Consider the following 11,668-nt stretch of genomic DNA (forward strand, 5'->3'; position numbering starts at 1 on the left):
AATTTTACACCAACTAAGGTCAAATTATTTTAGAATCTTTTTACAAATTCTCTGATCCCTCCTTCCAGCATTTCAGATCATTACATTATCTTTAACATTAAAAATTTATAATTGTAACGAAAAAAATACTTTCATTTAATGTGTTTTTTGTCTAAATTTAATAAGAATAACATAATACCAATGGATATAATCGACATTGATATCTCTAGATCGCGTAGATATTAATTAACGCTTTGTAAACAAAAATATTTAAATTTATGGTATATTTTATTAATTACTCATATTTGTAAAGCAAACATTTATAGCGGTAATTCATTAAAGATCTTAATAAGTATCTATGCTTCCTGTATTTTTTGCAAACAAAATATCGGAAAAATTTCGATATGAGATATCAATTTTGAAAATATTTTTTATAGAAAATATCGTTAAGTATAAATGAATGTATAAAAATAAAATTATCAATCCTTTTCATAGGCATAGCCAGGATTATAGTGGTAGTTGGGGGGGGGGCTTTTAGGTAGAGGTTTTCCCATATATTTTATTAGAGGTCTTTAACATTTAATGTAGATCTATGGCTAAATTAGATTTTTATAAAAATAATTTTTGGTTTTCACTTTAAAATATAAAAATGTTATTTTCCTAAGAAGTTTGATTTATAATCTATTTTAAACTTATAGAATTTTTTTAAATTTTTCTCTATTGTGATATAATATCTAAATGTGTTCAGGGAGAAGGGGCGGGGATGTGTAGGGAGAATATTTTTATGAGTTTAAAATGATATTTAGGAGAATAGAAAAATTTACGAAGGGGCATTTTTCCTTGCCTCCCTCCTAAATACACTTATAATCCTCTTATGCTTACATGATCCTAGATGGGAGGAAGGGGGGTGACTAGCCCTCATAGACATACTCTTTGTTTCAAGAAAAATTATAATCTACTTAATGATGAGCAAAATGATGCCCAAAAATTAAATATTTTATAGTATTCTAAATCTTACAAAGCCCAATGATGAATTCTCATGTTTCAACACTACCATCATTTTAGAGAGCCCAAATACGATCTGCTGAAACATTTGATGAACTGTGTTAAATGATTATATAGAATAATCAAAGTACCTTCCTACCCTCTAAGATTTGTAACTTCAGACCTCAAAAGAGCATCGAAAATGAATATAGGAATATATTTCAAATATTCGAATTGAATAATATTATTTTGAGTAATTTTAAATTCATCTTAAACAATTGAATATTGTATTATTAAATTATATTTTATACTTATTTATATTTTTTAAAAAAATAGATGAATTTTTTAAGTAAGATTCCCTAAATATAATATATATACCATATTTAATTGTAAACAAAAATGATATCAAAGAATCTTGTGGATTATATTTTAAAAATGATAAGTTGATGAATATGAAATTGCCTACAAAGTACAGACAATCCAATCATGAATCTACAAAATGGGAAGTTATTTTTATTTAATAATCATCCATTTTCTATCCTTTAATTTTTTTACTCCCATAAAATATTTTAACGAGAACAATATTGCTTTTTTATATTAATAATAATAAATTATCAGAATTTAAAGTTATCATTATTGATTATAAAACAAATTGATCTTATAAAATATAATATACACTCCTTTTAAAGCTGTTTATTTCTCTTACTTTCATTAGCTCTACTTGACTTCTAGTAACAGCCCGTCTTTGCATAATTATTTTTAGCTCAGGACTGTTGTACAAAGGTTAAAGAAAGCTGATGAGAGATAACAAAAAAATTTTTGAACTTATCAATAGCTAAATTCAAATGCATTTTAAAATTTCGTTTCGTTTTATTTTATTTTTTATCTATTTTTAGATTTGTCCCAATATTCCCTCAGTGATTTCTATGCCACTAAGCCAATGGCGACATTACCTCTCTAAAAAAATTAACACCCTTCCACCAAATATTTTACCCCTATTTGCCTCTAAATTTTATTTCCATACTCACATCCTACCGAATTAAAATTAGAAAAAAAGGAGATGCAAATCAAAATTGTCCTCGACAACTCTCTTATTATATATAAACGATGAAAGCATCTCAATAACTACCGAAATATATCCAATTTTAATGATGTTCTTACATCATACTCCCCCCCTCTCCGTCTCACCAGAGTATAAGTCCATGGATGTCTTATCTCCTCTAATTTTGTTTGTACTGGGGCGGTAGGCAGGGAGTTGTATAATATAAGAATTTTATTTAATTTATAATTTTTCCAATCCTCTAATAAATTTAAAATATCTCTATATATATATTTTTAAATTAATTGTTAATAATTTAATATATTAATAGAAAATCATGTTATAGAATACAATGTAAGAATGAAATAAATTGCAATTTATATACAATACCTTAGCATAAATTAAATAATTTTATATATAAATCCATATTTAACAGTTTGTACGACAATATAAAATAAAAAAATCATATGCATAATAATAAAGTTCTCATTCTTTAGGATAAGCTAAACAATATATAGAACCATATCTAATAGAAAATTTCATTGAGGTCTAGAAAATAAATTTTAAGGAATCGATATGGGTAAATTTCAGTTTTTTAAAAACACTTCTTCGTCATTATTTTATTTCGAGTGTAATTATATGAGAGTTGACAGGTAGACTGAGAATTGGCAGGTAAACTGAGAATTGACATGTCAACTAAGAATAGTTATCATTAACTAATAATGATGGAAACCTCAATTTTTTTATTTTATGTTTACAAGTTATACAAAATGAGTCATAAAAAAAAATATATTTTAAAGCCCAAAAATATCAAAAGAAATGACTAAACTAAACTGAGAGTGAACATTATAACTCCAAAAATAATGATTCAAACTTAACTTTTTTTATTTTATGATTAGGTTAGCTTACACAAAATGATTTATAAAATTGACTAAACTAAGAATGAATATTATAACTCCTAAAATAATGATGTAAACTTCCAATTTTTTATTTTATGATTATATGAAGTAACAAATAAATTGATCCTGTGCAAAAATTATGTTCCTTTAATTCTATTTATTTTAGCTAAATTTTTTATTACACTATCTAACGAAATTTATTTTATCATTTTAAAATACTATTATGAGCTCTGATATATAATATATCTGTCTTAATTATAAATTTATGGACTACTTTTTATTCCATATTTTATTTTAAAAATTTTGATTTTAGATAAATTTTATTTATATAACCATTTTATGTAAATATTTAAAATATAATTGATCGCCTATATAAGTTAAAAATAAATTTACCTGTCCATTCTTAGTTTACCTGTCAATTCTCTCTTTACTCACACCGTAATTTTGTGTTTTTTTTTAAATATAAAAAAATTTCTTCTACTCTAGGACTTCTTTTATAATTTTAAAATATTATAATCACATTGTAATTTGACGACAATATGGAGATGGAGACTCTTACCCCATTCACATATTGGGCTCAAAATGATACTTTTATATTTTTAAAAATTGAATTGACTGATGTTAAGGTAATCTTTTATTTTATTGCTCACAATAACTATTTTTTAGAAATCAAAAGTTAATATTACAGATAAAATTTTAAAATTTGACGCTATAGGGACAGGGGTATTGGGTGAAAATAGATATAATTTTACGCTAGAATTCTATGGTTTAATTATACCAGAAGTAAATAAAAAAGAATGTGTAAGAATATCATTGATATTTAGGAATATGAATTATATCCAAAAAAAATGTACTTAAATTTTAAAATTAAAAAATTGCAATCTAAATGGTGGCCCAGATTGTTGAATGTCAATAAAAAACCCACATGGTTAAAAATTGATTTTGAAAAGTGGCGTGAAGAAGAAGATTTAGATAATATTGCAGATGATTTAGTAAATATATGTGATATTCTTTATTATATTATATACATAGGAAGATGAGTTTATAAATCAAGATATGATAAATAAATCCTTTAATGATTTTAAGAATCCAGACCATATAAGTAGAATTATTAGTTTTAAATTATTTTATTGATTATTTTAGATGCTTTTTTCAAACCAAATTTGGTATTCTTTTATGATAGCTTGATTTTTGTAAATTTGTTGATCTTTTTAGTTGGATTATTAATTCATAATTTTAATCATAAAGGTAATAATTTATTTTATTAGTTATATTTATTTGTTTAAGAGTATAATATATATCAAGTATTTGGTGTTAGAATGTTTTTAATTCAATGTTTGCAAGGATGTGAAATTATATTTGTCATCATGAAAAAAATAAACAAAAGTTGGGTTTATTCATTAGCTAATGTAATTAACTTTTATATACACCAATTTTATACCAATTTAGGTTTTTAGTCATATAATTATGATTCATATATTATGTTTTTATTTTATTCCAAAAATGCAAACTAAACCACTCGTTTTTCACCTATTTTTAACTTGGAGTCTGGAAGGAATTTTAAGGTATAATATTGTATAGGTTTTATCCACATTTTTAATTCATTTTATTTAGATATCCTTACTATATTATATCAAGTCTTGTCAAAAACAATGATACAAATACAATACAGCCAATTAATGGAATTTTAATATGGTTACGTTACACTGTATGGTTAATTGTGTGTCCTCTTCAATATTTTATTGAATGTTTATTTAATTTATTAATGAAAAAAAAACTTGCTATTTTTAGGTTTAACTCTTTTAAGAGCTAGTAAATATTATCATGGTGCAAATTATAGCTTGCCTTTCAATCCTTCATCTTTGATAAACATATACATAATACTTCATATTCTAGGTTTTATTATAAATATAATTAATAGTGTTGTTAATTACTGTATCAAGCCATAATGCCTGACTATATTTTAACAATTCCTCATAGTTTTATTTGTAGCCATTTATGCCCTTGAAATATTATTTTATGTTTAAAAATTAATTATAGAAAAGCTGGCAAGTAAAATGAGTGGTGCTACCAGGCTCACCACAGATTTTTTTGGTGGCAGAGGTGGGGTGAAAAAATTTTTAAGATGCTATTTAATTATATTTATGTATTATATTATTATTTTAACAATTAATTTTGGTTTATTATTTGGTAGGGATATAGAAATCAATTAATCTGTTAGCTCAGATATCATTATTTGTCTAATTTTTAGGGATGTACCGATATTTTTCATCGGATCGGGCGGATATCTCACCCATTTTAAAATATCAGTTATTGGCCAATATTATAAACTTTTCCTATCCGATCCAATATAAAATGGCGTCTTTAACAAAAATAAAATTTAAAAAAAAGTTACATCCCAAAATCATTTATTTTTATAAAAAATCCATTTTTAGGTATATTTTTTTAATAATAATAATTAATTAATAAACATTCTGCTATATTGTTATTATTTTTGTGCATTCTGTTTATAAAAGTGTGCGATAATCTTCAGAATCTGTTTTTAGTGAAGCTGGTGATATTGACAGTTACCATCGCTGAAGGCTGACCTCTTATAAATTGGAAATATTGATATTTCTAAAAAGAAATCTTCAATACATTAATGTTAAATATTATTTTAAATATTTATTTCAAATTTCATAATATAATTACTTATTATATAAAAGTGATTTAACAATAAAAATATTTTATATACTTTTACAATTGCAATTGAATTGAATATAAACTATAACTAATCATTTAAATGACATATGTTATGGTATAGGTAAATTATAGATGTTATACTAATAAAAAGTATATTAAAAATTAAAACCATTGGCATCTTTACAGAATACAAATTAGATATGATATCGGATCGGTAATATGTCGATATCAATTTAATATCAGGAATATCGGATCGGCCTCCAATAAGTAGTATCGGTACACCCCTACTAATTTTATATAGTAATTTATTTAATATTTTCTTTAATAAACATTTATTTAACTATTGAGCATATTAGATATTAGCTAAACTGTGCCAAGATTTCAAGATTATAAATTGTTTGAAAATATTTAATGTGAATTTTACAAAATCATTGCGATTTTAAAGAAAACTAAAACTTATAACCCTGAATTTACAGTTGGCGATAATTTGCTGCAAAGTATACAAAAATACAAGCATAATAGAAATGCAGAGAATGGGATTCAAGTGAAATGGGCTTACATCCAATTTATATATATAACGAAAATAGCAAACAAATATTTCCAAGAAACGACATTTAGTGCAAAAATGCCACAATTTATTCGGCGTAACTTGGGCTTTATAGACATGCTAATTTAGCTAGGAATGTACATTATATACATGCAACCAATGCACCTGGCGAAATGACCGATTCCATTGTTGGATTAATACTCAATGCAAAAAGTACCTCTTTATGCCCCACCAATCTGTAGAAAACAATATTTACATGACAATTATAATTTAAGTAAATTTAATTTCTAATTTATTTCTATTTCTTACTTTATTTGTGTGCATTCCACATTTATATGTGAATATCTATCGATAAGACTTTATACGTGACCCTGAGTTAAAAGGCAATTTCTGAATCTATTTCGAAGTAAGAGATACATAAATTTATTTAAAAGTGGGGCAGGAAATTATTAAGAACTATACTATATTAACCTTGGAACTAAGAATGCCCAAATAAATTTAAAAATTTGGGAATATATATAAAATTGTAGTTTCATAGTAAGATTCTGTGGCCTAGTTGATGAATATGAATCTCGCTCATTATATATATTTGGGTTCGAATTCAGCAAGGATTAGTTTTCTGAAGCTAACTAGGTGATTTTATGCTAGGTGTATGCTATATAGTTATCGGAATTGATTTCAAGATTATCTATTAATTTCTATTAAAAATGGGTTTTAATATTTTAAAAAGAAATTTGGTCGTTGTTCAGCAAATTGCTATGTTTTGATGTGTCATTGTTTGGCATTAGCCAAAATAATATTTTAAATGCACCAATATATACAAAAAAGCTACGGGGGATTGATAAAATAGAGACTCGGTAATAATTTAATCCATTATTCGAGTTAAGTATGATAGCTGAATTTTTAATCAAATCTTCAAAATGAATGATATCATTTGGCTCTAGAGTTAAAAAAAATTTCATATAATAATGAGTTAACAAACTTAAAGAAAGATAAAGGTTTACATCAGTTTGAACTAGTGCAGTAAAGTGACGTCAAAAAGTAACGTAGTTACTAACGGCGTTACATTTTTTGAAGAAAAGGAATTCCATTCGTTACCTTCTTCTAGAGGTAACGGTAAAGCTTTTCTTTTTTGATTAATGGAAACGCAAAACCTTACTCGTTACTTAAAATTTTTTATTAAAAAATATAATTATAAAATTATTTTATTACTTCATTTTTATTTTAAATTTTCAGTCAAGATTGTTAATCTAATTTATATAGAACCAAAGATATATTAATTTATATTTTTATTCCATAATATTATAATTTATTTTATATAGAATATTATGTGAATTGTACTTCTTCAGATTATGATGATTTAATCTGCCCTGTCCCCAATATGAAACATTTTTTATACCAATAAAAAAATTAAGGGTACAAAGTCTACACTTTGTAAAATAGTGTCCCAACTCAAATATTTCCTCAATTTGCTATAAACATGGACAGCCTCAAACTTCGAAGCCACGAAGATATCTGTTTAAACCGGTTATAACTGAACTTTTTTTATAACACCATGAAATCAATAGTCTTATTAAGGAGGATAACCAATTTAACAAATCTTGTGATAAATCCGAATTGCAGAGATTTTCAGATAATGACAAGTAGTTCATATATATCAGCGGCAATGTTTATTTTTTCACTTTTAAATCATTTTTTGAGTGCGTCAGATAATGACAAGTCGTTCATATATATCAGCGGCAATGTTTATTTTTTCACTTTTAAATCATTTTTTGAGTGCGTTAAATTTAAAAATATGATTTTACCGGAAATGTATTCCAGCAGTTTAGAATACCTATCTTATGTGTCGATAATTTTGCCTTTAATTTTTGAATCATTTATAATTTATATAAAAATCTACGGAAAAACGAATATAAATTATATTATGTAAAAAGTTATGAAAAATTTACCTAAAATCATAGGGTAGGTATTCCAAACATGATAGAATAAATTTCCGATAAAATTAGATTTTAAATTTAAAAAAATGCGCTCAAAAAATTATTTATAGTTGAAAAATAACACATTGCCGCCAACATATATTGTATGGCAAATGTTAATTAAAAAATATGATATGTATATGTATACGATTTTATATGTTATGGAACCTGTTTATACGGTTCTTTCTTTTTTTGGAATATCTCACTCCTACGATAACTATTTAAATATTAAAAACTTGCTTTAAATAATTTCAAGTAAGCCATCTATTAAGGCAAACTTGCAAGACATTGATAAAAGGTATACAGTTGAAATATTGTTTGCAATTTATTTTTTTATATTTTCAATAGATTCGGAATCTATTAAATTAGATTAGTGGATGAAATCATAGGTCAGCCAAGGTAGAAAGCTTGAACTTAATTTTAGTTTGAAAATATATTGAAAAAGAAAAGGCTGACTTCGATTCCTTTAAAAACAACACTTATACCAGATTATTAATATTTTTGATGAGGTTCTGAATGATTCTTTTGAAGATGATCTATTAATTTTTTTTTAAAATAAAGATTATTCTTTAATTTTTAATAAATTTACCCAATTAAAATTTGTATTTATTTAATATAATACAACCCTCCTCTTTGCGCCACTGAACGTGTGTTTAGCACCGCGAAAGATGTGTTAAGCACTCTTCTTTATCTTATCAAAATTTTGAAAAACAATTGTTGAAAGTTAAAAAGTTATTATAAAAATATTTTATCTTATAATATATTATTTTTGTATAATTTTATTATATTATAGGAAATTTTTGTATATAATACTTAATTTTTCAAGTAACAGAGTAACGGTAACGCGTTATTTAGTAACAGTTTGAACAGATAATGCTAAAATTCTTTTTTGTCAATTTTTTTTTGAGATTCCTCAATTATAAATAGAGTAGTGCGCCGTCATACCTATCCATTTTATCAAGCATACATCATCACCAAAAAAGTGTTGGCACTTGACATACTGCTAAATTTGGTGGCATGATGTGTGACACATAATTTTATTAATAATAATAAATAAAATATTTACTATTTTAAGTTATTTTATCTATATTTCATATTGATAATAGTTTAAAAATCTTGTGATAAGACAATATAAAACTTTAAAATATAATGTGCCTACACGTTGACATATCATTTTAATAATGCTAAACAAAAATCCAGTAAATATTCTATTAAATAGAATATAGAAACAGGATCTGAAATTAATGATTGATACTCAATGAATGGACCTTTAAATTTTCTTAAAACTATCAAAAATGCATTAAAATTTTTATCCGCCCAAAAAGAGTTTACCATAAACCTTTACTTATTATTTTATACATTTTTTTTGTTTTTTATATTAAGAGCGACAAAAACCTTCAATCGATTTTCATAGTGAATGAATATCTAATAGAAAAAAGATAAAACACCTAGACATTTTATATACCAACATGCAGCGTCTCTGCAGCTAGCTATACAGGGATACATTAACAGATATCTAGATTTTAGCCACTAAAAATTCATCAATTTATCCCCTGAATTTGGAGCTTCATTGATAAAAATGGACTTTCCATTTATGCTAGAAAGATTCCGTGTGTTTCAACTACAAACACGCCTAGTAAACATATTTTTTTAATATCTGAACCTTAAATTCTAAAAGATTTTCATTATGCCTAGTTTTGTTAAATCAAAAAGATTTAAGCAGCAAGCAGGTTTAAGTAGTTGCAAAATTAACCTGAACACTAGTAAAATTAACCCAGACCTGAGCATAAAAAAAATTGACTATAACCTAAGCAGACCATGTGAGTGACACCATTGTGCATACCCAGAATTCTGGGCTGGGTTTAATATACTAAGAATTTTGTAGTAGGGTTAAATCGTTGAGTTTTTGTAAAGGATTTGGGTCAATATTTTTCAAATCATGCTCAGGTCTGGGTCAATTTTTTCTACTGCTCGATGTCAGGTTGATTTCTCTTACCTTTACTCAAGCTGCAGACGCAGGTTTTGGGAATTCTAACAACACTAACCTTTCAAATCGAAATTAATTATCTTAATACATGTTAATTATAACCTAATAAAATCGTTAATATGATATTATAATTTGATTATTATAAATATAAATTTAAATCTGTATAACTTATTTCTAAAATCTGTTCACATAAAATTTAATTTATAAAATATTTGATGTCGCCACGCCGCCGCCTATTTTTATGGAAATATTCAATAGGCCGCTACCAGCCGATTATTTAAAAACTCCCCCGATGAAGTTGTCGGCGCACTGATCTAATTATGTGCAATTTTTATCTTAAGTTTGGATTTGACTTCTATCAAATGTTGAAATATCGCCTTATTATATTCAAAACGTTTATTATGTATATTATATTAAATAAAATTATTTCATATCCAGCTTCCATATATGTGATTAAGATCAATTTTCAAAAAAGTCAATTTTCAAAGAGAATAAATAAATTTCCTAAATTGTTATCCTGAATTTAAAAAAATATTATATTGTTTGTTTTTATAATAGAATATATAAAAGAATCAAGAATATTTAGTAAAGTTTTATATAATAATGACATATATTTTGTAATTCAATCATGTATTTACTTTTTAAAATAAAAGTTTACAAAATAACTATTCATTCATGTAATTGTTTTTGCTTGGAAATATAAAAAGTTGGTTATTTTTTTGCCAATCTGCATCCAAATTTAATAAAATGAGAAGGAAAAAATTATGTAATTTTTTATCCTTATATTTATCAAGTAATATTTAATTAATTTCTCTTAATTCTAGCGCTTTTTTATATCCTTATTTTTTAAACATAATTATTACAATAATCTTGATTTGATAAAAATACAATTGACATGGACAAAAACAAATTATCATCAAATTCAGTAAATAGTAATGATTACACAATTTTTTTTGAACATGAAATATTCTCGTTATAACATAACATAACAGCGCAACATATTTAAAAATTATTATCATATTTATGAGGACATACAAATGGTTTATCATTTAAAAAAAAATACAACAATAAAGCAAAACACGACTTAGAGTATATTGTTATTAAAAAATTTAGTTTTTACAACGGAATTAGAATTGGAGTGGTAAAATACACCTTAAATTGAGCCTCAATAAACCCCATGAGTTGGCTCGATAAGTCGGCTTTAGAGTTTCAAAACCTTTAATTCAGTTTAAACAAGAATAGTGAAAAAATTTTGATTATTCTTGGAAAGTAGATAATATAATAATAGAATGAGCTTCTTCTTACTACAACACATAAGTCCTAGAATTTTGAATTTAAATGTATTTAATTTTCAAAACAAAGTGGCTGAAATTATCATCGTGGGATAAAATAATTGGCCGAATCAAATTAATTTGAGCCAACTCTGAAGCTGACTCACGCGAGTCGATTTAACTTAGCCTTATAACAACACTGTTAGAGTAAGACCTAATTGTAGCATATTAGCTTTTTAATTTTGGATTGTAGGGCTGTTATTGCATGGTCATCTCCATGAATCTTCAATTCGCACAAAATTAC

General features: G+C 25.2%; 1 protein-coding gene across 1 annotated transcript; it reads left to right on the forward strand.

Annotated features, from left to right (window-relative positions):
• Positions 1-3,220: 3,220 nt before the first annotated feature.
• On the forward strand, positions 3,221-10,614 carry LOC135930719 (very-long-chain (3R)-3-hydroxyacyl-CoA dehydratase 3-like). Its single transcript, XM_065467519.1, has 11 exons — positions 3,221-3,339; positions 3,388-3,527; positions 3,568-3,684; positions 3,726-3,893; positions 3,934-4,003; positions 4,045-4,149; positions 4,189-4,310; positions 4,351-4,466; positions 4,516-4,649; positions 4,693-4,797; positions 10,532-10,614. The coding sequence occupies exons 2-11, from the start codon at positions 3,441-3,443 to the stop codon at positions 10,612-10,614; spliced, it is 1,107 nt and encodes a 368-aa protein (XP_065323591.1). The 5' UTR covers positions 3,221-3,339; positions 3,388-3,440.
• The last annotated feature ends 1,054 nt before the right edge of the window (positions 10,615-11,668 follow it).

The sequence above is a fragment of the Gordionus sp. m RMFG-2023 genome, chromosome 1 (assembly GCF_954871325.1).
Source record: "Gordionus sp. m RMFG-2023 chromosome 1, tfGorSpeb1-WG-v2, whole genome shotgun sequence".
In the NCBI taxonomy this organism is placed as follows: Eukaryota; Metazoa; Nematomorpha; class Gordioida; order Chordodea; family Parachordodidae; genus Gordionus; species Gordionus sp. m RMFG-2023.